The sequence below is a fragment of the Bombus huntii genome, chromosome 12, assembly GCF_024542735.1.
Source record: "Bombus huntii isolate Logan2020A chromosome 12, iyBomHunt1.1, whole genome shotgun sequence".
Classification (NCBI taxonomy): Eukaryota; Metazoa; Arthropoda; class Insecta; order Hymenoptera; family Apidae; genus Bombus; species Bombus huntii.
Window position 1 is genome coordinate 8,389,913 of NC_066249.1, and position 27,343 is coordinate 8,417,255.

The window sequence follows — 27,343 nt, forward strand, 5'->3', positions numbered from 1 at the left end:
ATATATTAAACAACATAACTTCATGACTATTTATTGACCTGTGTTATCAATGCCTGCGTTTTCATTAATTCCTGCGAGCATTCGTCAAACTCACGTAAGATCTTATTCGCTCTGCGCATAAGTAACTGTTTGTAATCATTAAGACATGTATATTGTATGAACTGTGCGTCAATCTTTGATAGTTCCGGTGGATTTCCTAAACGAGCTAAATACGGTTTCAAGTAATTTACATCCTCCGTGATATCTTTCTCACTCTTGGTTCTCTGTATTTAATAGATTAATCATCAACGTGCATTAATTATCTAGTTAATAAAAATCTATTGTTATTATTTTTACCACTAATGTTTCTATCAAGGATTTTGATTCTCTCAGTTTATCATATACAGATATTAATAGCGTTGGCATCAAGTATTCCTTGTCCCTTGTTTCGAGAAAAGCACATAATTCCTTTTCCGCCGCTCTAACTTGAGATATAGATACGTCCTCTTCATACAGTTGTGTCTCTAGCTCGTATAATAAATTTAGGGATTTTTCAGATTCATCTAGAGGCTGCAAATAAGATAATAAAATTGTCTTTTAGAATTGTCTTTTAGTATTGTCCCTTAGAAAAACTTTTAACAAAGTTGATAGAGGCTCACAGTATATCCATGCATCATTGATGGATCGAGAATCAATCGTTCTCCCCTTTCTGCTAATGGTGGCTTTATATATGTTCGTATAGCTCTGGTAAATTGTCCTGAATGATAATGATACGTAAGACGTATTTCATTCTCACTAATGGCGAATTCACGAATTGCTATGTTTCTGCTCGCTTTTATTCGTTCGTCTCTATTAAATTTCTCGACAATATTCTGTAAATTCAATCAGGTAATTCAAATTACCTAAACTACTATTCAAAACTATTTTTGCGCGATGTGTTTTAAAAATGATATAGATTAGCAATTTCTACCTTACCAATATATGTCGGTAATGAATATCTTGCGGAGCAGAGGTCTTCCTATCTTGTGAGAATTGCACGTGCCTGTTCTCAAGCCGATCGAAACTCTGGTGTTAATATTATGTAGTGCTTTTAATAATTTACATTTTAATTATGTACACACAAGTTACTGCTTACCGGTAATACAGGAAGTCATCGCGACCGACAAAGTGTTGCGTTAGGTAGCTTGGGTTCATTTCGAATTTAGATAGACCATCGAAACGTGGAACGTGATAAAAATCTAAAATTCGCTCGCTATCTATCTCATTGGAAGCATCAACAAAGTATCGATGTTCTGTAATTATATTTTTCATAAAAAGATTTAAATACGTATATCGAATAATGTGAGAAGTAATGATGCTAATAAACAACCTTTACATTGATCTGCTCGGCCTCTTCTATAATAATCTATAACTGTATTGTCATTTATATTTCTCCGTGATTCCACGAGATTGTCAGATCTATTTGCATAAGTTTCATATATTTCTATAGGAGTCGTGTAATCGTAATCATTATATATCGTAATTCTTTGTACTACGCCATCCAGTTGAAGATACGGAGCAAAGAGTTCAACTTTTGTTTTCTTATAAAGTATCGTTTTTGTACCATTTGGGAACCGTTTTTCAAATTCTGCAAAACAAAAATGTGACGATGCATTAACATAACCGATAATTTACGTTTATATTGGGGAACTTAATATCTTTTATATACCTGCTTCGCTAATTTTTATTGGATCTACATATGAGAATGGCATATCCAAGTGTTTCTCTGGTTGCACATCAGACTCCTCATCGATCTCTTCTCCTACTCCATGCATTGTCCACGGTTCTCCGGGGAGCAAATGTTCCCACAGTTCCACTTTCATTAAATCCCACACTATGTTTACGCACGATTTTACGGATGACTGCATATTTACCCAATAATTCTTATCGTTCCATATGCTTTCTACGCCCAAGTACAACTGAGCTGTGTCATCGTCAGTGGCCTCGAAGGATACCCCCGTGGTAGACTCGATAAAAAGTGGGTAAGGAATCTCCTGGTCCCTTACTCCGCCTAACTCTGGCAATATCGCTACCCAAGCATGTATTCTATGTCCCCGATGCTCATCTGGTGGAAGCTGCTCTAATTCCTAAATCCGAACATAATTCGCTTCAGACAAGAACCATAAAGAAAGTTGTAAGAATTCCCCTCCAAGAAAATGAAATCAATTTTAATTACTTCGATCAATTTTTGTTGTTCTTTTTCGTCGAAAATTAATTTCTCTTCTAACTTCCTCGCCTTTTCTTCTTCTAATTCTGATAAAAATTGACTTTTATAGTCTATAGGTAGCTTAAGTTCATACTTGGTAATCTTAGGTTGTTGCTCTTCCGGCTTTCGTTTAGTATGTTTTTCCGGTTGCAGTATATAGGGGCACGACCTTCTTGTCAAATCGCATAGCGTTTGTTCTCTGGATGCGTAACCACTTACCACGAACGCATTATATCCTTGACCTAGTAGCAAGCTAGTAAGAAATGTCGCGCATTCAAAGCAATTGCCCTTCCGAAGCTTCTGCACCCACGTTGGTGAACGCAGCTGTTTTGGCTGTAAACAGAAATAATATTATAAATGCGATATCATAAGCGGGAAAATTTGTAATTCAATAAGCAGGAACACTTGTTGCTTTATATCAACGTTCTCATAATGAGGTAACATAGCGACTCATGTATCGACACTCAATAAGACAACATGTCAAAGGAATCTACTGTATCGACTGTCGCTAGATTGCGTAACCGCTTGCCGTAGGTTTCATGTGAAAACGCAGAAGTAATAATAATAACAATACTAAAGAGTAAATACATCCTACACATAGCCACTAATCGTCCACACGAGAAGTGTACACATTCAAATACGACGTCGAGCACGTGGCAACTCGTGCGTATTCTCGGTCCCTGACCTACGCGACTGTATTATGATCTACGCGTAAAATGTATACTGTACCGTATAACGGAAGTGGCCGTGTATCACAGAGGGAGTGGGAGGAATATCGCAGAAGGGTGGGAGGGGGTGAGGAAGAGAGGGAGAGTAATTAAAAGAAAAGGCTAATCAAGTTATGGAATAAAAAACCTTTTTTGCAAAATACGATTAGATTGATTTACGAACGTGGTGCTCGTTACAATTCGCCGTATACGATAAATTTAAAAATTGTCAAGACGTCACGATTGCTGGAAATACTCTGATTTGTGCGAAATTTGTAAGGGAGGTTCAACTGTACTTCGAAATTGAAGTCGAAGGGTCGCCTCGCCCTCTCGTGTCTTGAAACGGGAGAGAAGGCAGTCTTTTTTTGTAAGCGCGTAGCCTGGGCTAGAGTAGGGCAGAGATGGTCAGTGGGTGGTGCGGCTATCCCTCGATCCCTTCACCCACTTCCGCCCCCTCTGTCCACCCAACCTAACCTCACCCTGTCCACCCTGCCTCTCCGTCGCCATCCCTCGAACGCCCTCGGTCCCGCTTCCTCGCCCATTGGCGTTGCTCACCCCCTCCGTCCCTCGCCAGCCCCCGCGCGTCACCATCATTCCGCGCGACCCCTTCGACCGGCACCCACGTGGGACGCAAGACGAGGGTGTGAGGTAGCAGACAACGCGGAGATACCGCCGCCGCGGCAGCTGCGCTCAGTGTTTCTCAACCATGAACTTACGTTGCCTGCGATAATTTACAGCTCGGACGAATCGGCTCTCGCTTGAATATCGCTCAGATATACGACACGAGTCACAAATTATGCACGGCATACACACGCGCGCACACACAAAAATACACACACACACACACACACACACACATGCATATGTATATATATATATATATACTCTCGGTACAATTTCACGCGTCCATGTGAAGGAAATTACGAATATCCACGATTTTCGGACGACTACTTTTATCGATACAAGTTTTCCACCCGATATCGCGTGATCAGCTTGTAGATGTTTTAAAGCGGACCGTGCATCAGCTTAAAATTATTTCACGGATTACGTTTGTAACCATACTATTAAAATTCGAAGCAAAAAACAAAAAATTAGGACTGCAAAGAAGAACGAATTTGTTTTGTCGGTCTTTTTATAATATATATACATATATATATATGTTTATATGTGTATAAGGAGATTGTTTTTAATTGTAGGAGGTTAGATAACTCTATCGGAAGGTTTACTCGTGTATATAGGGATAAGGATCACGGGCGTTTTAAAAACTTCACATGTAACACGCTTTTCCCAGAGTAAAGTTGATTTGCTGGAAAGAAGGCTCGAAGATTTTCCCGAGCTACGGAACAGTTTAAAGCGGATAGAACGACGTCGACCGTAATCTTTTTATCAATGTCGCGATTTAGTGGAACTCTAACGATCGGTATAAAAGTATATCGAAAATATGAAATCCGATTTCAAGGTTCCGGTGGCCCGTGGCAGATACTAACAATCGATAGCTCGATCGGGAAACCGGAATAACCATACGTCGCGTATCACAATAACTTTCTAGCCGATTCCCTATCGAGTTGATCAGATTTTGTATTTCCCGATCAAAAATATCATGTTAATTAGCTTTTAAACATGAATCGGCCAGAACTCGAAAATAAATGACACATTCGCACTCTTATTTTCCAATGGAGCGCCTTTTCATCAGGCCACCTGTGTTTCATTTTCATAATATTGCATTCTTCCAGTCCTCTGCTATGTAGAAATACTACTGAACGATAGAAAATTGGATATATTTGGGCTGGACTAATACGTAAATGTTATAATAAACAGAACGGCGTGTCAAAGTTTCTGGCAGCCGCTATATAACGTGATAACCTTGGTACCATTAGCTATCGAATAAAAAGAGAAAGAGGGAAGTAGGTTTATTCGCGATGAAAAAACGTTAGGCTGGGAGATTGCGACGATCTAAAAGGAGAAAAATCCCTTAATTCCGGGACGGGCACGGTATCGATAATTCTCGTTCGGATCTACGTTCACGGAAGTGGACGAGAGAGGACGTGATTTACGCCGAGACGATGCTCGTGGGTATCAGTCGCAGGGTACATGATCAAAGCGCGACGGTCGAAAGCGTGGATCGAAGCGCTGATTGGTCGGCTTGGAGCGGGGTGCCGCGAGATAGCGCTTTTCGGGACGCCTCGATGTCGTGCTCGGTGCTGGCCGCCGTATCGAGGACGTTATCCGTGGACGCGACCAGAGAGTGCTATGTGTACGGCTGTGTATGTGTGCTATGTGTACTATGTGTACGGATGAACACACGCGTGGATATACCTAGGCACGAATGTGTTGGCGCGCGCGTTGGGAGATGGAACGACCGAGGGCGAAGGAAAGGAGGGATGAAGAGCGACAGAGAGGTAGATACAGAGGACTACAAAGACAGGATAGGGATGGACAAGCAGAGAAAGAGAAGGATAGAGAGAGGGAACGAGGCCTAAATCAGGGGCGATCGCACCGAGCGACGTCGCTATCTCTCTGAATATGCGAACCACTATTTGGCGTCCGCGGCGCGGCGCGTACCTACCTAGTACCCGGTATTACTAGATACTAGATAGTACCTAGTCCCTGCCTGCCTATATACCTTGGCTAGATGTTTCACCAGGTTCCTCTGTGTGAACTGCGTCTCTACGCGACGAGGCGGAGGGCGTCCTACACCAACACACCTACGCTCTGGGTTTACACCTACGCGGGTTTACATGCCCTGCAAATCGTACCGAGATACCGAATCGCGGGGATCCTGATGCTTGCCCGTGCACTACGCGGCACTTTGGAAAGTTATAAAATCGAACTCACCGGAGCTCGCGACGTGCAAGCGGTCGCTTCGTTGTCCGAAGGCAAAAGCTCCGCGGCTACCGGGACGCGTTTCGATCTTTACGTCTCAGACCTTTATCGCGCCAATCGAATACGATTTTGTCATCGAAGGGAATCGAAGTCGCGATCGATACAGAAAATTGATCGATACTAAATATGTCGCGCCAGCTAGCGTCGACTCGAGACATCGATATTTTCATATTCTCACCAGATTATCAGCAGACGTTTTTAACAAATATAAACTATAATCCGATACCGGCCAACACCGACCAAGTTTCGCTTCGATTACGCATAGATACGATTATTGTTAGTTACGCGTAAATAGCCCGATTATGTACTGGCAAAATATGATTTTAAACTTTAACCTCAGTTTGCCCGCCAAGATGTTTCTCGTTCGCGCTATCACGGAATTGAATTGATTTCGTAGTTGTCGCGAAACACAGGTTCTCGGTGATTTCTTGATAATCGTTCTTAAAACGTCGACACTGTTTTTCGTGGTTGTCACTGACCGCCTATATCGAATTACGTAATCTCGTTCGGCCAAACATCGGATCGACAAGCGCGCGACCAACGACGCGCGTTTCATAACCTAAAACGATGTTTCCGTCTCTTCGATTTCAACGACGTTCCACTTTAAAGATTAGCCGATCGAAAAGAGTAGATGTTATTAAAATTGCGTTGGTTCTTGGCGCGAATCGCGACTAACGATAAGAAACAGCTGTTTCGAATACTTTCGACTCGTAAGACACGGAAGAGCAAGTTGGTAACTTCGTTGGCCAACTGAACGGATTATACCGTTGATTGTGTGGAACGGGGAGTGAAACTACCCCGGCACGAGCCTAGTTTTAAACTTCATGGCATCGTCTGTTCGTTTTCGTAGCGTTGAATGAACTTAAAGAGAGAGGGGCTGCGTATTCTCCGAACTTGCTTTACGAACGATACACATAGGTAAGTACGTAATCGTCGAACGAATTTATCAACAATCTGTAATAATCGTAATAAAATGACGACTAACTTTTCTCTTTTAGTTAAATCTAAATAGATCGATATGCGGACACACGCGATACTCTAATTGTAGAAAAAGTCGCGATCATCAGTGTTTATGAGTTTAAAATAGTTGAACCGAATGTTTGGGGAGCAGCGGGGGAGAAGACCTGTTCGAGTCGCCCCCGTCGATGGCTGATCGTTACAAATACCGGTGATACATAAGCGGGCGGCAAGCAGAGCCTCACCGTTCTCTACTCTAACGAGCCGTACACGTGTTTCTGACGTCGCGTCGGCGCTATAAAGTAAGTACATATACGGACACGCGTGTCCCGTCGTGCGTGTATGTATATGATGTGCATAAACACGCACGTACACGCATTTACCAAAAGGAGAGAGAGGAAGAGGCATCCATATACGTGCAAACCCGGCACGCTGGAAGCCCTAGAGCCGGTTTTCAATGAGCGAGTGGCGGACGAAGAGGGAGAAACGGCGGCGACAGTCGGAACCGGCGCGGCGTGGCGAGGCGCGCCGTAACGCAGAAAGAGGAAGATAGGCATGGTGAAAAGGGGCGGGATGGAGAAGCGAACGAGTAGAGAGTAGAGAGTAGAGAGAAGAGAGTAGAGAGGAGAGAGGAGAGAGGAGAGTAGAGAGTAGAGAGTTGAGAGTTGAGAGTTGAGAGTTGAGAGTAGAGAGTAGAGAGAGGAGAAGGAGGAAGAGCAAGAGCCAGGAAGAGGGAGGAGGACGAGGAAGGGAGCCAAGAATGGACGAGAGCGGGAGGAATATAAACCCTTATCGAAATCGTGATTCACCCCACATTCTCCGGAGACCCCCTAACCTATTAACATCCATATCACAATAACAGATACACGTGTACACCGAGCCGTATTCCCACACGGTCATTCGTCCTTGCACACCTTCGTAATTGCTCGGCCATTTCTGCGTCACCGATCGAAAAACTTGTTTGCCATTTAACGCTATTATCGGCCGCGCCGTGTCTGTTAAAATTATGCCAATTCTTCCGAAACGCGAGACGTTCGAGGAGGGTTTAAATAAATCGACGTGCAATTTACAGACTTTTTTCCTTCCTCTCTTATCTCGAGTCCCTCTCTTTTTAGCCGTTTCTATGAAACAAAGCGTACGAACGAGCAAACGGTAATTAATTAAGGCGTTAAATTGCTAATTCGATCGTGAAAAGGACGAATCGACGATTGCCGGTCGAGCGTTATTGTTCCAAGATTTCCCTTTTACGTACCAGCGCGGCAACATTATTTCAAGATTCTTTCTCTAATCCGCGCAGCCTAGCCGACTCGATGGTTACTTTGGTTCTCGCTGTTCGTTTATGGAGCAAGTTTCCCCGTTAAAAGGAACTTTAAGCACTTTTGAGAGACTGACGTTGAATGAGGAGGTGGGGGACCACCGTTAAGGATCGTCAGATTGGACCTTATGAAGTACCGTGAATATAATACTTATGAATGAAATCAACGTTGCCCTCTCGCAAAATTGAAAAGAATGTATTCAAAGGCTACGAAGGAGGCGGCAGAAGGAGAGAAAGAGAAAGAACAGAGACGTCACCGAGCAACATTTCAACGAGATTGGTTTAGCCTAAACGGGTGTCGACCAGTGTCGTTAATAAAAACTGTCATAGCAGAACATCGTGATAAAACAAACGCTTTCTCGTGCGTTAATTAGTTTCCCTAATGACAAGGGTGGAAACTCTTGTCGAAGCTGCGACCTTTCTTTCTTTCTAGAAACGTTGTCGCGCGTATACTATGCATATACAGGTAGCATATACGTATCGTAGAACGCGTGTTTCGTGGAGAATTACGCAGGTATCTGGAACCGCGATCGCCATTAAGGATCTAGCGCGAAACGATGCCATCGCGGGACCGAATCTCGCGATGGATCGTCACCGTGAGGTAGAACGGTCGTCGGATTCGCACGCAGAAAGAGAGGGAGGAATGGAGGCCGGTTTTCGAGCGGACACCCAGTGCATCGAGATAGATAGGTAGATAGACGTCCGGATAGATGCATGCCACGGCAGCCAGAGCAAGGGATGCCGAGGGGTAGCGCAAAGCGGACAGGAGTAAAGGGGGATGGCGGTAGGTGGTCGCGGTGAGACGCGAGACGAAGCAGGGATGAGGAGGAAGAGCAAGAGAGGATGAGGTGGATGAGGAGGTGGAGCAGAAAGGGGTCGATGGTGGGTGGGTTAGAGGAGGAGAGTGGGTGGTGGTTCTCTCGCTGATTACGTCGCAGGATGGTCAGGAGAGAGAAACGCCGGAGAGGATGCTGCTACGCCGTGCGCGGAGGAGGCCGGTTCGCTGGATAGAGGCGAATATATCCGCAATGTCCTACCACCAAACCCTATACCCGGCTACCTATCTTCGTTCTCTCCTATTTCTCTCTCCCTCTCTCTCTTTCTCTCTCTCTCTCGCTCTTCGCTTATCAGGGTGTTTGCTCTCTGTTTCACTCTCGTCACACGGTATATATCCATCCTTGTCCTCCCTACGTTCGTCTCTCTCCGTTACCGTTCCATCTCTTTCCCTCTGATGGCAGCAGCCTCCCGGGTGGCAGGGCCCTAAGCTAAACTAAGCTACGCCAGGATAGGATAGCGTCAGAAGGATAGGATGGGATAGGATAGGATGGTTGGATGAAGCTCACCTACCCTCGTACACACAACGACTAGGATGACGTCGACGACGACGACGACGACGACGACGACGACGACGACGACGACCACGACCACGACGACGACGACGACGGTCACGACGACCACGACGACGACGGCCACGACGACGACGACGGTAACTGCAACGGTAGCGGCGGCAGCGACGGCAACGACGACGACGACGACGACGACGACGACGACGACGACGACTACGATCCCTCGTGCAGAAGCAACCCACCCTCTTCGTGTTTTCTCCGTCTCCGTTCTCTCTATATCCGTTTGACTATCTACGTCCTCGTCACACCGCCTTTCTCGCCAATCCCGGTCTCTCGCACCAACGTTCCTCGCGTCCCGTTCTTTCGTCCCTCGGTCGTCTCGCTCTCTACCAGCCAGTAACACCCACGGACCCCGGGGGGTTAGTTAGGGGTGGTATATTGACGGCCGGCGTCGCGAGGACGCCTATACTTAGTGTGCCGGCGAACCGACGCGTTTCCAGCTAGGCGTCCCCCCATTCCACCCTACCTTCTCTCTCTTCGCTCTCCACCCGCGTCCGCCACCATCGGCCACCCTTCACGACCACCGCCACCCCCATCTCATCCCCTTTCTACACCCTCTACCGGCGACCCATTCTACACCCTCTGCTGCCACCTTCCTCGTAGCCCTTCCCTCCTCCTAACCGCTTGACTCTCCCTCGATCCATCCTTCGTCCACCACCCCTCGAACCATCGGCGAGCAACCCCCTATCTCAACCTTCTTCCACCTCGACCCTACTCACCGTAGGGTCTTCGTGTCTAGGTGCAAAGAAGTAGCTGGAGAAACTTATCTTCGACCTCGTACGTCTCGATCAACCGAAACAAGAGCTATCGGCAACCTGTTTCCAAATTACTTGCTCGGGAATCGAACACGAGCGAGCCAAACTCGAACGCGAGTGTCCAGCTTGAGCGGACGTGGACGACGAAATCGATGCCTTCGGGCACTGTGAGAGCTTCGTGGCGCACCTGACGCGAGAAAACGGGGCGACGACGACGACGACGACGACGACGACGACGACGACGACGACGACGACGACGGAGGAAAACGAAGGAAACCACGACTAAGGGGAAAAAGGAAGAGGAAGAGAGACAGGGAGAAGAAGGGAAACAGGTCTCGATTAGGGAGCGACCGAACGAAATTATGTATACGTCGAAGATGATGGCGACGATGCACGCGATGGGTTCCCCAGGCGCGCAAGGTCCGTCCGTCGAAGGGGAATGTGGCTAGGAAACGTTTCTTTGTCGGTAGTTCCTCCAGCGGGCGGATCGGTTTCTCGAGGGCCCTTAAAAGCACCGAGAACCCCGTCGGAAACTCGCGTCCTCGATCGTCGTTAATTATCATTATTTGCCGTGGCCACGATACAATTTACTTTATTGGTCGCCGAGACGGCCACGCTAACTTCCGAGGCCGCGTAATTACCGCTGCTGATACGCCGCGTGTACTTACACCTGTACACCCTCGTGCTCGCATAATTCTCGCATAAATACCGCGACGGACTTATCCCGGAGATGGCGGTCGTTTAAGGAAAGATTTCGTTCGAGCTGGTAATAGGTTAGCACCCGGTGTACCTATCCGTTGCATTTTTTTCGGTTTCATCGTTACCCACCGAGATATGTATACGCGTAAGTACACATATGTGTACGTACGTACGTACACACCGCGGCAGAAACAAAGAGGTTTATTGTGAAATCAGTGGCGTGGAATGCCTCCCTCGGTGCACTTACCTGAAATTGATGGCGCCTGTTCGATTTGGTACATAGAAAGGCAGTTAACGGAGGCAGGAGGCGAGGGGTGCAAGAGCGACTGAGAAGAGCAACGAAGGAGGCGAGTGTTCGCAGGATCGACGAGTAATCGAATTAAGGGTGCTCGAGGTGACTAACTCTCGAGGACGTCGGTAAGGAACGGTCGCCCGTTGAAAACGATCCTTGTGTATTATACGTACATATGCTGCCTTGCGTAGAAAACTTTGCAGCAGAGAAAACAGTCCGAGCAACGTCTTGATGCACGTGTTTTATCGAATCTACGATACATACACGTGTATACATATAGCTACGACGAGCTTTGGTTTCCTCTCAATTCAATTGATCATCGTCCGATGACGAGAAAAGCAACTGGAACCTTTAAAAGATTCTTTATTCAGACGGAATCGTTGATCGACGTGTTATTCCGTCGATTGCTTCTTTTAAATGTATTCGAGAAGCAAACAGCGTGATACGAAACGAAATGACAAAACTGATAAAAATTTTGCGCGCTTGCGACTCTGTACGACTTTGTCGAGTAGGCAAATTAGAAACTCGGAAAGGAGTTGAGAATTCCCGTCGAAACAGTTCACGTTTACGGGGATGGCTAGTGGTGGGTGGGTGGCTGAGCCGCGAGGTTTATGAGAGTAACGTCACCAATGTCTCGTTAAACGCGTAGCAGTAGTGGCGTGACGTCACGCTGTAACGCCCTCTCGACGATGACGATACGTAAGCGGTGTATGGTGTACGGTGTACGGTGCACGGTGTATCGGCGAGAACAGGCGTCAGTAAACGCGAACTTTATGCCGCCAATTTCAGCGTTCGATGCGTGTCTTGCGAGCGTTCTATCGATCACTCGAAGTCTCTTCCTTCGGTTATCGACCGTGGTACCACAAATTTCTCATCGTTTACGAAACCGCGAAAATCCGAACGCGACAGCTGCGCTTGTTAATACTTCCCTTGTTTTTCGTCGCATGTTTTATCGATCGATATAACAACATATAAGCGTATAATATAATATAAAGCGAGATTTGATTACCCATTGATTGCCTATGACTACAAACGCATTAATAGTTTTTCCTATTATTTCGGGACGATCGATACGTACACAGACGGATTAATAATTACTTTATTATCGCTCGAACGCTTTATCCTTGGCACATGCGCGCGTGTCGTCCATCTTTCGCGAGATAGACGTATGTAATTGCAGGATAGAGTGCTTCCCGAACGCTATTGTCTTCGGAAGAGTCCGTCTCGAATCATGGAACGATTTTTCTATCGGCAGCCGAGCAAAACAAATTATCGCAGTTAGAACGCGAGAGCTAGATACGATCGAGCGTAGATAACGAGATATCGTTACGAAGAAAGAGAATATTTGGTAACGGCGAAATGGCGAAATTGCGAAACAACGACCACGCGATACTTTGTTTGTTACGATTCGTGGCTTATTAACGCGTTCCTTCTATCAAGGAATATCGGAAATTTCTATGGATTCCACTATGCACATTTGTCGAAAGTACAAGCGAACAGGACGTTAGTGAAGTACTCGACACTTTTACGATCGTTTGGCTAATGACACGCGCCGCCACTACCACCTTCAAAATACTATTAAACAGACCGAAACACTCTCGATATTCTAGGATTTCACCGCGTTTAATCCGCGGTCGCCGATACTCCGCCGCGGCGAGCGCACACACGTGTGAAATTCAATGCGCGCAAAGGCGTTAATGCAATTACGCAATAACGGGACAAGATTATCGTATCGTCGTGTCGGGGCGAACGTCGATCCAATCGCGTAACAAGGTTATGTTCTCGTTAAGCGTCTCTGCGGCGCAACTTTCGCGAAACTCGAGAGATCCAGCGACTCGGTTCCCTTTTCCCCTTTATCGTACCGTCGCACGGTTGTCGTTATGTACACGTGTACGCCAAGTCGAGCGAAGCAAGAGAAATCGACGCCACCGTCGAACGCGAGTCGTTAAGCTCGAAGAACGCACTGTTGGCTGCGTGCGCCATAATTGCTAGTCGATATTTGTCATCGAGGTGCGAGGTTAAGGACGTGATAGGCTGTCCTATGGTATCGAAACAGCGAAGAGAGAAAAGAAGTTGTTGTTTGTTGATATCGATCAACGTGCATCGTGAAAAAGTAGCAAAGTTTCTCTATCGTTGAAACGACTATTAAAATGTTATTCAATTAAAATTAAATTGTACGAGTTATAGAGAAAGCAAACGCGACCAAGTTGGTCGAGGCGAATCGTTCGCTTGGTCTAATCGTCAACTATAGTCCGATGTTTACATTAAGAAGTTTTGAAAAAGAGACGAGTCGATCGTTTTGGTTACTCCGGCTGGATCGTATATCTCGGTCGAGTCGAACGATCGCTGCAAAGAACGCGTGTCACTGCGTTCGATTTAAAGCGGACACTGGAACGGACGGTCGATCACTTTTCCTGCATTCGCAATTACTTATCGCCGCGTCGGTAAATAACGGCTTCGTAGATACGCCATGCGATTACTCTTCTCCGACGGCGCTTTGTTCCACGTTTTTACTATTTATATTTCCCTCTTGCTCTTCCGTTACAGATAGAATTGCCAACATTTAAAATTCCGTCAACAAGTTTCGCATTATCGAATCGGTAACGACGTTTCGTCTAAATAGACGAATCACGGAAGGAAGTTGATGACTTTTATCGTATCGATGGATTCGACGCGACGGTTGAAAATTATCGAGCGTAGGGAGAAGGCGGGATAAAGAGCACATGTTGGATCTCACGTTTGCGGATCGCTCCTCGGAATAATGTTTTTTTCCCATCGTATTTACCCGGATAACCGAGCAATCCCAGTTCGCCGTCGTCCGCCAACTTTGCGCCGCGTCGTGAACAGACGTCGAGTTTGCGGCGGCTCGAATTATCGGTCGGCGACAGTGCTGGCGAGTTTGTCGAAAAGCAGGGCCGTACGAAGCGTTCGCAGCCGCGTTTATCCGCGCGTAAAAGGAACGAGTATTTTCGCGCTCCCGTACCTAGCGCAAACGAACGAACGAAAAACCATACGAACTTATTCGAGCGTGTTACGTTCAAATTTTCGTTTCATTCGCGCGTCCCGTAATCTTCTCTTGGATAACAATGGCTGACCGTAGAGAGGTACGAGTTCGTCGTAAATTTATAAATATCTCTCGCGGAAAATAAACCACGGACATTGATTTATCGCTAAGACTATAGAAATTATTTATGGAATAAATTTTACTTTACGATCCTGAAGGAGAGTCGCGCGAATGCGTTGAACCTAGTTTCAGCGATAGCGCCTCGCTAGACACGACGTGACCGTTCAATGCGATTTATTTTTAACTGCCACAATTATCCAAATAAATATAAAACGTGGTTCAACGGCGACGGTTGAGGCGACGGGATCCTATGAAAACGACGGCGAGGAAAATTTCAGCGACCGTGTCGGTGTCTAAAGCGGGGAGAAGGGGAGAGGGAGGGAAAGGATCGTTTGTACCTGCAAACTTTGCGAAAACTCTGCTTCACTCGTTCAAGGTTGCCATAATCCCCGTTTAACGTTCATTTTTTTATCGTCGCACTACTACCTTCTTCTTTCTCTAGTCCGTGACCTGGTTCGTTCCCCGACGTAAATCCGTCACAGAGCTGTGATGTTCGTCCACTTGGTTTGGGGACACCTTTCTTTCCTCTCTCACTCCCTCGTCGCCATCGCTGTCGTCCTCGTCTTCCTCGTCGTGGTCGTGGTCGTGGTCGTGGTCGTGGTCGTGGTCGTGGTCGTCGTCATCGTCGTCGTCGTCGTCGTCGTTGTCATTCTCTTTCCCTTAGCCCCCCCTCGACCGCCCACTCTTTTCCCGGTGTCCCTCTCGCGAGAGTGCGTTCGATCGACCTGAATTTTTTTCCCCGCTCGAATCGGGAGCCCTGAGAGCAATTTCTCGACTCGTCGCGGGGTGGTCGTCGCCGAGGAAAACCCCGAGGAAAATCGTCCGATCGATCTGCCTTCGGTCTTCAGGTCCGAAACGAACCAGCGAGAGAGAGAGACACGGATATATCGCGGAATCGAGCGAGAGAGAGGCAAAGGTGCCAACAGAGAGAATACGTGAGATGGAGAGAGAAAGAGAGAGAAGGAGAGAGAGAGAGAGAGAGAGAAGGAGAGAGTGATCACTGGTACTTGCCAGGGGTCGGTGGGAGGGGTTTGAGGAAGCGTGGCCGAGGGTCGAGGGGAGGAGGTGGGCCGAGAGAGTCGAACACAAGTATGTGCAACGCGAGCTGCGCGTATATACCGGTGTCCGTAGTCGTGTGGTTGTGCGCGGGTGGGCGACCGTGGCCTTAAGGCGCGTTCACAGCGCTTCGTTTACGAAATACCGCGACGTTTCGGAAATTGCGTCTCAGCAACCGGCGTACCCGCGGCAATAAATATCGAACATTTGGAAAGGACGAGTGGAAAGTAAATCGAATAAGAATACCGACTTTTTCGCGCTGTACGGAAATTAGATTATCAGAGAAGAAGTTCTGCCTATGGATTATGGCGGAACAAAAATTTTCTTCCCGACTATCTCTCGGTTATTACGAGTTACAGATGGATAAACACAGGGAATGTTTACGATTGTATGGGAATTCTTTTAGCTCGAAAATAGACGTAAAGAATTTTTTTTTTTTTTTTTGGCGATTTCTTAAGTCAAACGAGTTAATCGTATAATTAAGTCGATCGTATTTGTTTCGTTTGATCGAAAATTACGGGTTTTGTGAAAATGTATCGGAAAACGCGAGCAGTTTCGGTGTGGAGACACCCTTAAGCCGATAGGGTGAACGTGGACAGGATGAAGTACACGTACCACCACACCGAAATCTTACGAGCCTGCCTCTGCTAACTACCTCCTATCTGCCCTGCCCGAGGCCCTGAAAACGTTCTACGTTACGCCTCGCGGGGACCCATTTCGCGCGAACCTCGTGCACAGGGACGTACGTTGATTTCTCGGTGCCTGGCGCTTTCGACAAATATTTTCCATTTTTTCATTCATCCGCAACATCGATATCGATAACCTTCTTCCACGATATTCGATCGATCTAATAGAATTTAATTTCTCAAAGGAGAAGAAGAGAAAGAAAAGAAAGGAGAGAAAGAAAAAGCTCGTATAGCAATCGGAATATAACCTGAGATATCGATTAAAGATCGATCAAGCTCGTTTTAAATAATTCGGCTTCTTTTCGATCTTTGATCGTCGAATTCGTGCTAATTGCTCGTCCGACACGTTAGATCTGCTTTCTTATCGAGCGAAAGAAGAAAATGGGAAAATCGTTTCGAACGGTCAAGGCGACGTGAAAAAGAGCGCGGCCATTTTCTAACCTACCTATTATCCGGCTGATTTCGAAAACGGTGCGTTTCGAGTTGCCGCAATGCAGCAGTAAGAGAGAAAAGAACACGAGAGAGCTGGCCGGCTGCCTCTCTCGCAATGTCGAAAGAATTTCCTGCGCGCGGCCAAAGCCACCGTTTCGGGAGGACGCCAGGGACGAACCGATTCTTCGCGCGACCCCGATCATCGCGGTTCTCTCCGTTTCACGCGGAACGGATGTTCCCGACGGACCGAGCGCACCGACGTGTCCCTCTCCTTCTTCCCTTCTCCCTTCGTCGTCCGTTTCACCGTCCCATTTTCTGCACCTCGTCCCTCGTTTTGAATCTCCGGTCGCTGCTAACGGACCTATGGCCGAGAAAACAGCCGCGGCGATCGAAACGAGAAACTCGCGCCTCAAAAACAAACCGTGTTATTCACCACGATGACGGATCGTCGTCGATTTTAAAGGGACACCTCCGTTCGGCCATTGTTTCGTGAAAAAAGTTTATCGGATTTATCGCGTTTTAGGAAAAACCTTAGCATCGAATCGAAAGAAAAAATCACACATACGCGAACGATTGTTCGCAACGTAGAGAAGTTTGAAAGTTAGGATACGAAAGTTACTTGCATGGACAAAGAAGGGATTTCCCGGTACGACGTATCTATGGACTAGCGGGAATCGTCGAAATAAGACGAAAAGGAGGCGAGAGGAAATTGGCGAAATAGAAATTAATCTAGGCTAAGGGAGCGATTCGATAAAAAAAATTGCGTCCATTCCGTGGCTCGTTAGAAGAGCCAGACATTAAGACGAAACAGGTGTTGCCCGTAGATGGCACTAAACTCGTTTAAACCGAACGCTACTGTTCGCCAACGACCGTGTAGATATCGTGAATGAGTTGTTTAAAGCGGTTAATCGAGTAACAAGCTACGTAGTTACGCGAGAGCGATGTAAACGCAAACAGAAGGGCAACTGGAAGAAAGCGAGCGCAAAGGGAAAAATAAGATTGAGATATCGCGCCGATGCGAACGCGTGACTCAGCTCGGTTATTGTTAAGCATAACGTGGCTTATTAGATCGCACGTGGAACGTGGCTGCTTTCCTTCCCTCCTGTGATTGTGCGAGTGGGCTCGTCCGCCAACGGTATGGACCGAGTATGATCGAAAGCACACACGCCGGGCAACGTGCCATATCAGCAACTGTGTCAGAGGTGTCGTGCCCGTGACGTTTCGCGGGGATTTATATCGATAGCGATTTGCATTTTCCGCTAATCGCGGCCATCTTACTTTTTCCATTGCGCTTCCCTTCTGCTTCTTATCAATGATAAAAAAAAAACGAATTTCTACGAAATACACGTTATATAATGTACGATAGCGTTGATACTTGGCTGAAAATCCATTCTGGCTTCTTTGCAATTAACTTTCCAATGGGAAAATCGAAAAGTGTAATCGCTATGCTTTCGAACGATCTTTCGTACGGACGATATGAAGCGTTAAGAGGGGAAAAAAGAAGGAAAATTCGAAGGGAATTAAAAGAAAGTGGCGCGAAGGCGACGAACGAGACGAGATTTTTTTATTTTCAAATTTTCCTCGACGATTCGAGGAGAAGAAGATGGTGGAGAAGAAGCGAACGACTGGTACGCGTTTGGGGATTGCGATTCGAGGTAAACGCCGGGGGCGACGTGATTTCTCGTTGAACTCGGCCGTAGTCTTTCCTTTATCCGATCCGTGCGCGCGGCCGAAAAGCGTGCGAACGATTTCTGAAACCTTTTAGCTCTGGAGCGCGAACGACGCCCAAAGAGACTGTGCGGCAGAACTCGAGAAAAGAGTGGAAGGGACGGACAGAGGAAAACGCGCATCTCGGGCCTTTGCTTCGTCTCTATAAAGTACGCTTTTTAACCACGGCGATCGTGAACGCGGCAACCTACGAGACGATTTTGCCGAACCGAAATCGAATCTCGAAAGATCGCTCGTCGGCTGATACACGCGTCACGCGTATGGTCGAGCATTTCGTCGTTGCTAACTGTCGGATCAAATAAATCGTTAACACTAGAACTAACGATAGTTAACGCGAAGCTATTTCTATCGAAACCAGTGAAAATGACTGGTCTGTGAAAAATACGTAATAATAGAATATTTTAATATTTATTGGTTTATTTCTTACAGAAGCAATTCCATATTATGTAGTACATTTTTCGTATTATTAATCGATCTGCGGCCATGATCCCTAAACGAAGGTTGACGCATTTATAAGATTATAGAACCAGTCGATTTGACTGGTGTGGCATTTCTAGCGATCGAGCCGGAATTTTCCTGATAACCGATTCGTCATATCGAACTATACGCGGTAAAAATTTGTTAAAGTTGTGGGAAGTTGTAGAAAACGAGGAAACTGGTTAATTCGGCTTCGATAAACAGATCGCAACACCCTTTTACACTTTTGATACAAAATTACCCTTTTGGTTTCGGGTTTGAATACGTAAAAAACAAAATAAAATTCGTCATATTGTTTTCCTTTAGCTGTCATTGCGGGGGAAAAATATAACACGAAGTAGGAATTTTAAAGTAAAACTGTAAAAACCAGTCGATTTGACTGGTGTGGCATTTCTAGTGTTATCATCTAGCGATATGATTCGTCATATCGAACGATACGCGGTAAAAATTTGTTAAACATGTGGGAAGTTGTAGAAAACGAGGAAACTGGTTAATTCAGCTTCGATAAACAGATCGCAGCACCCCTTTACACTTTTGATACAAAATTACCCTTTCGGTTTCGGGTTTGAATACGTAAAAAACAAAATAAAATTCGTCATATCGTTCCTTTAGTTATCGTTGCGAAAGTCATTACATCATTGCAAGGGAAAAACATAACACGAGGTAGGAATTTTAAAGTAAAACTGTAAAAACCAGTCGATTTGACTGATGTGGCATTTTTTAGTGTTATCATCTAGCGATATGATTCGTCATATCGAACGATACGCGGTAAAAATTTGTTAAAGTTGTGGGAAGTTGTAGAAAACGAGGAAACTGGTTAATTCGGCTTCGATAAACAGATCGCAGCACCCCTTTACATTTTTGATACAAAATTACCCTTTTGGTTTCGGGTTTGAATACGTAAAAAACAAAATAAAATTCGTCATATTGTTTTCCTTTAGCTGTCATTGCGGAGGAAAAATATAACACGAAGTAGGAATTTTAAAGTAAAACTGTAAAACTAGTGGATTTGACTGATGTGGCATTTTTTAGTGTTAAGGTTTCGTCCTTTCCCGCCATTCGTTTCACCATCGCTGAAATATACGTCGAAGATGAAAAAACATGGGGATTTCCCGTGCGGAATGTTGGGAAAAATCCCAATACCCCAGGCCAGACTTTTACTATAGCTACACTTAAGCAATAGAAATAAGAAATAGTTCCAACCTGGCTTTATGACGATGGGTTCGGGTTCAAGGTGACACAGCGAGTCATTAGACGTAGCCACGGTCACGGGAGAGACGCGTACCTGACAGAGGTACGGAACGACTATTTGGCTCTCCTTAAAAACGAAGATTGACCCAAGAAGTGGCAACAGAAACATATAAGGGCAGTATCATTTGAATTACGAGTTAATTAGTTAGTCGTTGAACGAATTGCTGATCGAGTTATCGAGAAAGTTACCCGGATCGTGTATTACGTTGATACTCGTCATCCCGTGGATTCGTCATCGAACCTGAATTCGTTGTCACCATCATCTCGACCATCCTATCGCCGCTGTTACTCGTAGCCTCTTGTAGCTTGTATTTGTACCAATAAACATTAGCTACATCCGCGATGGTAAAGTAAGCAAAGGTTCATCGAACGGCCCCCAAAACTCCAACCTTGCTCCGACATATACGTTTTCGCGTAAGCGACGCGACATAACGTACAACTGTTGTCGTTTTCACACACGTCGAGATATGTATAATTTTCTGTGCTGGACTAGATTAAATGCGTAGCAGAGATACTTGTATGCGAATATCGGTGCGTGGAAGTACGCGTGTTCGCAGCGTCTCGAAAACAAAGGAACGTAAACTCTTCAGTCGGTTAAGAGTCGGTTAACAGTCGCGGGCATAGAAGAAAGTGTGGAGACGCGTGCAAGCGTGTATCGACGAATATATAAGGAATCGTTCATGAAATAAATATTTCGTTATTTTAATATTAATCCTCGGTATAAATGTAGCGTTCCTATAACGTTATTTCGGCTTCAAAGAGCCACAATTCTCAACGATACAAAGGGAAGAATTTCACCTATAAGACGCGCGCAGTTTGTGCAAGAAGAAGATTCTTCTTCCGGACGCTGGAAGAACGCGTTATTCTTTCCGTTGTAAGGTAATTAAGCAAACGACTAAAGCGATTCTTACTCGTTCGATGGAACAGTTAACCCGAAATTTTGCCGATATTGAGAAAACAAGTGGAAAGAATCGATAAGGTCGTCGTCTACAACCCCGAAGAAGAAAGCACCCTGAGGGGCCAATTAATCTAGAACCTAACCTCCTCGGTGGAAAAAATGGAACGCTATATCCAGCTTAGCTTTGAACGTGAAACGCGAAGGAAACGCCGGCGTCCGCGTCCTTTCTCGAACGAACGCGCAGCAAGCCATCGAGCTAGACACCGTAATTCCGCGTCAGCCAAGGAAAATCCCAGCTGCTTCCGGTGCGGCGCGATCGCCTCGATTCCCGGCTCGCTCGTCGCGACCGGACCAATTATTCCAACCAGGGATTAACGTAATAGCGACAGGGCTGTCCAGATTGGACTAGAAATCGTGGGCGTTTGAAAACGTACAAACCTTCGGTCATTACGCGATCAACGAACGTTTAGAAGATGCGTTAGTCGGAAGAAAAAATTCCGAGTATCCGCGTTTGAGTGTGAACGTTGGGAAAAATTGAAACTTTTACGTCGCGACGATGGACGGTGTCCGTGTCCGGAAGTCTGGAAGGTTCCGCGATGGAAATCGAATTTCGACGCTGCGGGCGGATGAAATTTCTTGGAGCAAGGGAAGAGGAGAGAAGGATGGAGGGACAGAGAGGGTAAAGGCGTTCGTTCGACGATTACAATAAACGCCGCGTCCATCACGGTCCGCCGGCGAAAATCAATGAACGTCCTGGCCGCGAAACAATGGAAACCGAATTTCAGAGGCTGAGAACAGCGAGGTCGCGGATCCGCGTCCTCCGTTGTAACCACGGCAGAGCTGTGTTTTCTCTTCTTTTCTTCTCTCTCTCTCTGTATGTCTCTCTCTCTTTCTCTCTCTCTCTCTCTCTCTCTCTCTCTCTCTCTCACTGGTTTTTCGAAGGCTTGGGACGCAGCTTTCCGCGAAACGTCGAACCGAAGCCGCCGCACCGTTGCGAGCGGCCAAGGTATTGATGAAAGGTGAGGCGATCGATCCGATACGCTACGGGGTGTCCCGGTTTGATTTACGGCCGAGTTCCGGCCGAGTATTGCGTTAATTTGCCAGTTGATGGTGAAGCAGAGTGGTACGAGTGGGGGGATGCTTTACAAATTCCATTCGCGATCCGTTCTCGTTTGTCAATTACACTCGCTGGTTTTCGGCTCCACTGGTTACAGTTTCTTAAGGAATTCGTCACAACTACGCCGACGATAAGTATAAGCAATTAATCGCAATAGGTTACGCAGGACCACGGTTTAAACGCCGATAGTTCAATCGAATAGGAGTAAAGAGCGAAACTCGGTGAAACCACGCAGCTCGATACCAGAACTGCGAAATCCATCGAAATTCGCGTAGATTTCGAACTCTTGTCTCTGCTACGTACGTAGAACGTTGCTGTTGGAAATGACGAACGCACGATTTTTCATCGCGTCTTCTCCTCCCTTCTACCAGTACGTTCGCGTTAAAGTTCTGCGATTAAATTTCCTCCGTTATTACCGAAAATTCTCAATGCGAGAATCGATTGTAAATTTTAATAAAAAAAAAAAAAAAAAGAAAATTTCCTCCGCATCGGGCGCAAACCGTCCGGCGAAAAACGCTTTTCAACCAACGAGGAATTTTGCATCGCCCATCTCGTCGAGACACGTGGAAGAAGAAAGGAAAAGAAAGGAAAGAAAGAAGAAGAAAGCTGGTGAAACGAAACGAATCGACGTTCCTCGCAGGCTGGTTGTCTCGTATCTGTCCAACGTATCCGCGACGTCTCTCCGCTTACTTGCGTTCGCTCGAACGGACTAACCAGTGTATCAAACTCGGACACCCGGTACAATTTCCATCGCGTTTAATTGTTCCCTCTCCGACCCGCTTATCCGCAACGCCACGCCGTGGGCGAGCGAAAAACGCGCGACCGATTCTCGGAAGGAGGTTCTCTGGAGAGCGAGGGAACGACGCGACGCGACGATGGAAGAAACAACGGGGGAGAGAAAGGCGGCCGGCGGGGGGTGGCCGAGGGAAGAGGGGCAGGAAGGAAGCCAGAAAATGTGGGGGCGTAGATTCGACCGTCCTTAGGGGTTTTCGAGCAGCCGCGAGCCTTCCGAGGGCCAGCCTCGCCCGAAATTCAGCCAACGCAACGCGCCCTTCCTTCCTTCCTTCCTTCCTTCTACACCATCGTCTAGCACGCGGGATCCTTGGGATTTTTTTCCCCAAATTCTCCTTCTCGGCCTTACCGCTCTCGCTTCGTTCCCAGAATTTCTACTCAGCAAGCGGATGCATATATAAGAAAAAATCTGCCGTTTTCCTCTGTCTTCTTTCGTCTGCTACGCCACATTTTTTAACATCGATACAACTTTTCCATTTTTTAACATCGATAAAAAAAATAGATTTCGCTATAAAGATAGATTACGGCTATAATACGTTTGCCAGAAAACGTTGGCGGGAGAAAATACGGCCATTTCGCGATCTCACCGCAAAGATCGAAATGTCGAAATTTCGATCGACGAGTTCCACCAACGTGATCTTTGCGAGTAATTTCTCAAGAAAAAGAAAAAAAAAAAAAAAGTCTGCTCAACCCTTACGAACCGCGCCCCCTACAACGTCGCTTAATCGTTGCTATCGTTATGCTCGGCCTTGAGGAAGAAAATCAGCTTACGATTATCGCTCGAGCGATATCCCCACGAGTCTCGAAACAACGGTATTACATAGACGGTAGATTTTACGTTAACCAAGCGGTGACGCGCCGCTTTTGACAAATAGCTTTGAATCACCGATGTCCAAAGATCTCAGGTCGAAGTTATAGCCCGGTTGACTCGGTCGCGGATTAGTCACGTAGCTTAGAAACGTTTACAAAAGGCGGCGCACACAAAGAAACCCAGGCTTTTCTATTGCTTCGGGGTACATCGTACCGTACTACCGACTTTCGGGTAATTTACAAGCAAACTGAACTTTTTCCAAGGTCGTAACTAGGCTGCGAACATTTGCCCAAGTAAACGAAACGAAACGCCTAAAAATTGACAATCCGTTTACGACCTAACCAAGTCGTAGACAAAACGCTGCAAACGATAGATATACAGGGTGGTTGGTAACTGGCGGTACAAGCGGAAAGGGGATGATTCTACGCGAAAAAAGAAGTGGAAAATAAAGAATACAAATTTTTCGTTCGAGGCTTTGTTTTCGAGAAAATCGACTTTGAATCTTCGTTCGGTACGCGTGCACTTTATCGCGTCTCGTCGTAACGGATCTCACTGTAGATCGTTGTCTCGATGGAAAAATTAAAAAAAAAAATTTGTATTCTATATTTTCGACTTCTTTTTTTCCGCTTGTACCGCCAGTTACCAACCGCCCTGTATTTGAACTCGAAGATGGTATCCCACTGGGGGTAGCCATCCGCCTGTTACATTATTACACCACTAAGCTATAACATTTTACCAAAACGTCCTACTGGACAAATTGTAAAATGTAAATAAATAAATAAATAAAAAGTAAAAAAAAAACCCCTGTATTTGACAAAAATCGGTGTCGTTTTACTTCGAGTCCGTTAAAAATCGAAAGTTTCTGCGTTTCTTCGTGTCGCGTATTCGCCCGACCGTACAGACGATGTTACAAAAAAAAAAAAAAAAAAAAAAAAAAAAAAAATTATCGTCGAGCAATTTAGAGAACGGACGATTACGAATGGCCCAACGCCGAACGAAACGACGAACTCGAAATAATCCGAAAATTACGGTGCACGTAGCGCGGCACGTCACGTCAGGACGACGCGTCTGTTCTCGAGGGTTGAGGTTCCCCCGCGTCCTTCGGATCCCGGGGCGGTGCGGGGCGACGCGGCGTGGCGCGGTGCGGCGGAGAGGAATCCGGGAACGAGGGGTCGTTCCGCGGCAGCCGCGAGGTATTTTCGTTCCGCGTCCGCTTACGATGGGGAAGAGAGAGAGAGCGCGGAGAGGAAAGGGGCGGACAACCCTCGAAGAAAGGAAGGCGGTCACGTAGCGTGGAAAAAAACACGCTTTAATTCCGAAGCGTGTGTGCTGGTGGTAGCCGAGCCGGTGGTGCGCGCGCGTGTGCAGGGTCGCGAAAAAAGCGCGACGCCGATAAAACGTTAGCGTGCGACGACTGGCTCGGTGAATTATAAGAGAGTGCTGGGATAATAATGATTTTGGCGGATGGCGTTCGGAGAGTATCGTAAAAGTTTAACGCGACGCTTTACGCTCGAGGCTGCGTGTAAAAGGCCGCATTACGGAAAGTCGTTTCGACCTCCTTCCTTCTATTAGGCTGCTTTTCCGCTGTTTATTAACGAAGCTTGCATACACGCGCCGTAAAACGATCGTATCGTACGAAATCCCTGGGAATCGCCGATTCCTCGTTACGTCGTTGCAAAGGAAATATCGGCCAAAGAGAGACACGTCGAAGAACGGAGTCGATGCCAGTTGCTAACAGAGCTCGAAGATACTTTCGTAAGTTGCCAAGTCGACGAAATACAACGTTACGACCGACGACGAGGGTTTTCGAATAATTTCTGGAAAATCTGGTATTATTTTGACGGGGAAGGAGCGCGATGGAACGTTTAAAGATACTCGCGGAGATAGTGGAAACGAGAGAGCGAGAAGTTGCATGTCGCGAAGCCTCCCGTGAACCTGACCGATGGGATCGTTAACGTATCCGTGCTTATTATTCAAATTAAACCGCGCCGTTTACACCGGTCGACCAGGCCGTTTAAACGCACGATACACGCCGCACGATTTCTCGTTTGCAGCCACTTCGTACAGCGACTCTTCCACCGACGATTGCCGCGTTCGTACGCGTTCGTACGCGTTCGTACGCGTGCGTTTGTATACCCATCTGTAATAAAGTCCCGAGACACGAGTTTCGTCTCGTGACGAACGATCTCGAGCCAGATAAAGTTACGCGTAATAAGCGGTGTACAGTTGTTATTTGCGCGTGATAAATCGTATGCTCAAGGCCACTCACGGGAAAATCCAGGCAGTAACGCTCGCCGCGGGTCCTACGACTCTCTCTTTTCGAACGTTGGCATTCGAACCTAAACTCGATCTAAAAATCGGCGAGGCGAAGAATACAATTTGACAAACGATACGAATAGGACCGTGGGTTGCAGCGGATCTGGTCACGGCGAGAGGAAAAATTTAAGCAACAACGACGATTTTCGCAAAAGTTGTATTATTAGCTAAAATTTGGCGGAGAAAAATCGCTGCATGGACAGCGTCGTATCTCAGCAGCAACTACGCGTACATCACGGCCCACTTTGCGGAATCACCCTGTGCAGTTGTGCACGTGTACGCGTCGTCGGTGTTAAAGAAGAGGTCGAACGTAGATCGCAACAGATACGAAGAGTAAAACGCAAACAGCTGCGGTAGCGTTTACAAGGTTACCTCGTAACAGGTGGCACGGCCTGGAAAAAGGCCGTGAAAATATGAATCGAATACGCGACAAGATACTTTGTTTTTTGTTCGGACGACGCTCTTTCGCCGAACGAAACGCTTCGTTTTCTTTCTTATCGAGCTCGCCGAAGCGAGCGACGCCTGTTAATTATCACGATGTACGTTATCGACTTGCTCGGCCGAATCTCGTTTAAAAACTTTCGAAAACTCCGCGCGCTCCTCGACTTGGCGCTTTTAATTTACCACGTTTCAAAGATTCACCGAACGAACGCCCTTTTTTCTTTCGTTTTCACGTTTCGTACTTGCGTTCGACTACGAGAGACGGATAAGAGCGAACCCTGCGAAGCCTCGTTCGACTTAGTCGAGTAGAAAATCGCGAGTAACGGACTTTTCTTTTCAAATCTATTCGAGATAGGTGCAAGGGCTGGAACTTTCCTCGATATTTAAAGACATATTTATCGCGTGGAGTAAATTGCGAATAAAGCGAGTTAAGCAGAATTTTAACGAGTCGACTAATTTGTAGGAACCCGAAGATAACGAGCTAACGATAACAAGATACCGGAGAAGGAGAAGGAGAATGCGGAACGCGTCAGTGGCTGGCGAATATTCCACGAGATTCACAAGGCGTAAATATCGTGCTTCTTTTAACGTACGCCACCTATAGCAGCTGGAAACTGCGCATATTCATGATCGTGCAGCATGCGAAGTGTGAAGTCAAGGGAGACCGATTACCATGTCGGTTTATGCACGTACCGCGATGCCTCTCGTACGAATCGATGAAAAATGTAACGTTACGTAATACGGTAATATACCGTGTGTGCAATGTGCACGAAACGTAATTACAGACGTATTACTGAAAACGTGTATCAAACGCGAAGATGGATTTTTGCTAAAAGTTCGATAAATCTGCGACGCTTCGACGACGTACAACAAACGAGAAGAGGAAAACTACGTACGTTTATTTGGCTATTTTCTTTCAAATAATGAGAAAGAAGACGCGTTAAGTCAACGGCCGAACGATAACGCAAAGGAAAAG

The 27,343-nt window shown here is 46.4% G+C and overlaps 1 protein-coding gene across 4 annotated transcripts in view; it reads right to left on the reverse strand.

Moving 5' to 3' along the window:
• Window positions 1-27,343, reverse strand: part of LOC126871838 (dynein regulatory complex subunit 7-like) — an 87,832-nt gene that overhangs the window by 238 nt on the left and 60,251 nt on the right. For 2 of the 4 annotated variants that reach the window (XM_050631105.1, XM_050631104.1), the window contains 8 exons: window positions 2,444-2,557; window positions 1,688-2,105; window positions 1,349-1,606; window positions 1,115-1,271; window positions 955-1,021; window positions 639-851; window positions 337-549; window positions 39-263 (listed from right to left, as the gene is read on the reverse strand). In XM_050631105.1, the coding sequence (XP_050487062.1) occupies window positions 39-263; window positions 337-549; window positions 639-851; window positions 955-1,021; window positions 1,115-1,271; window positions 1,349-1,606; window positions 1,688-2,105; window positions 2,444-2,557 (1,665 nt within the window). Of the gene's footprint in view, window positions 1-38; window positions 264-336; window positions 550-638; window positions 852-954; window positions 1,022-1,114; window positions 1,272-1,348; window positions 1,607-1,687; window positions 2,106-2,194; window positions 2,558-27,343 lie in introns of all 4 variants that reach the window. The other 2 variants (XM_050631103.1, XM_050631102.1) reach the window with 1 other exon arrangement.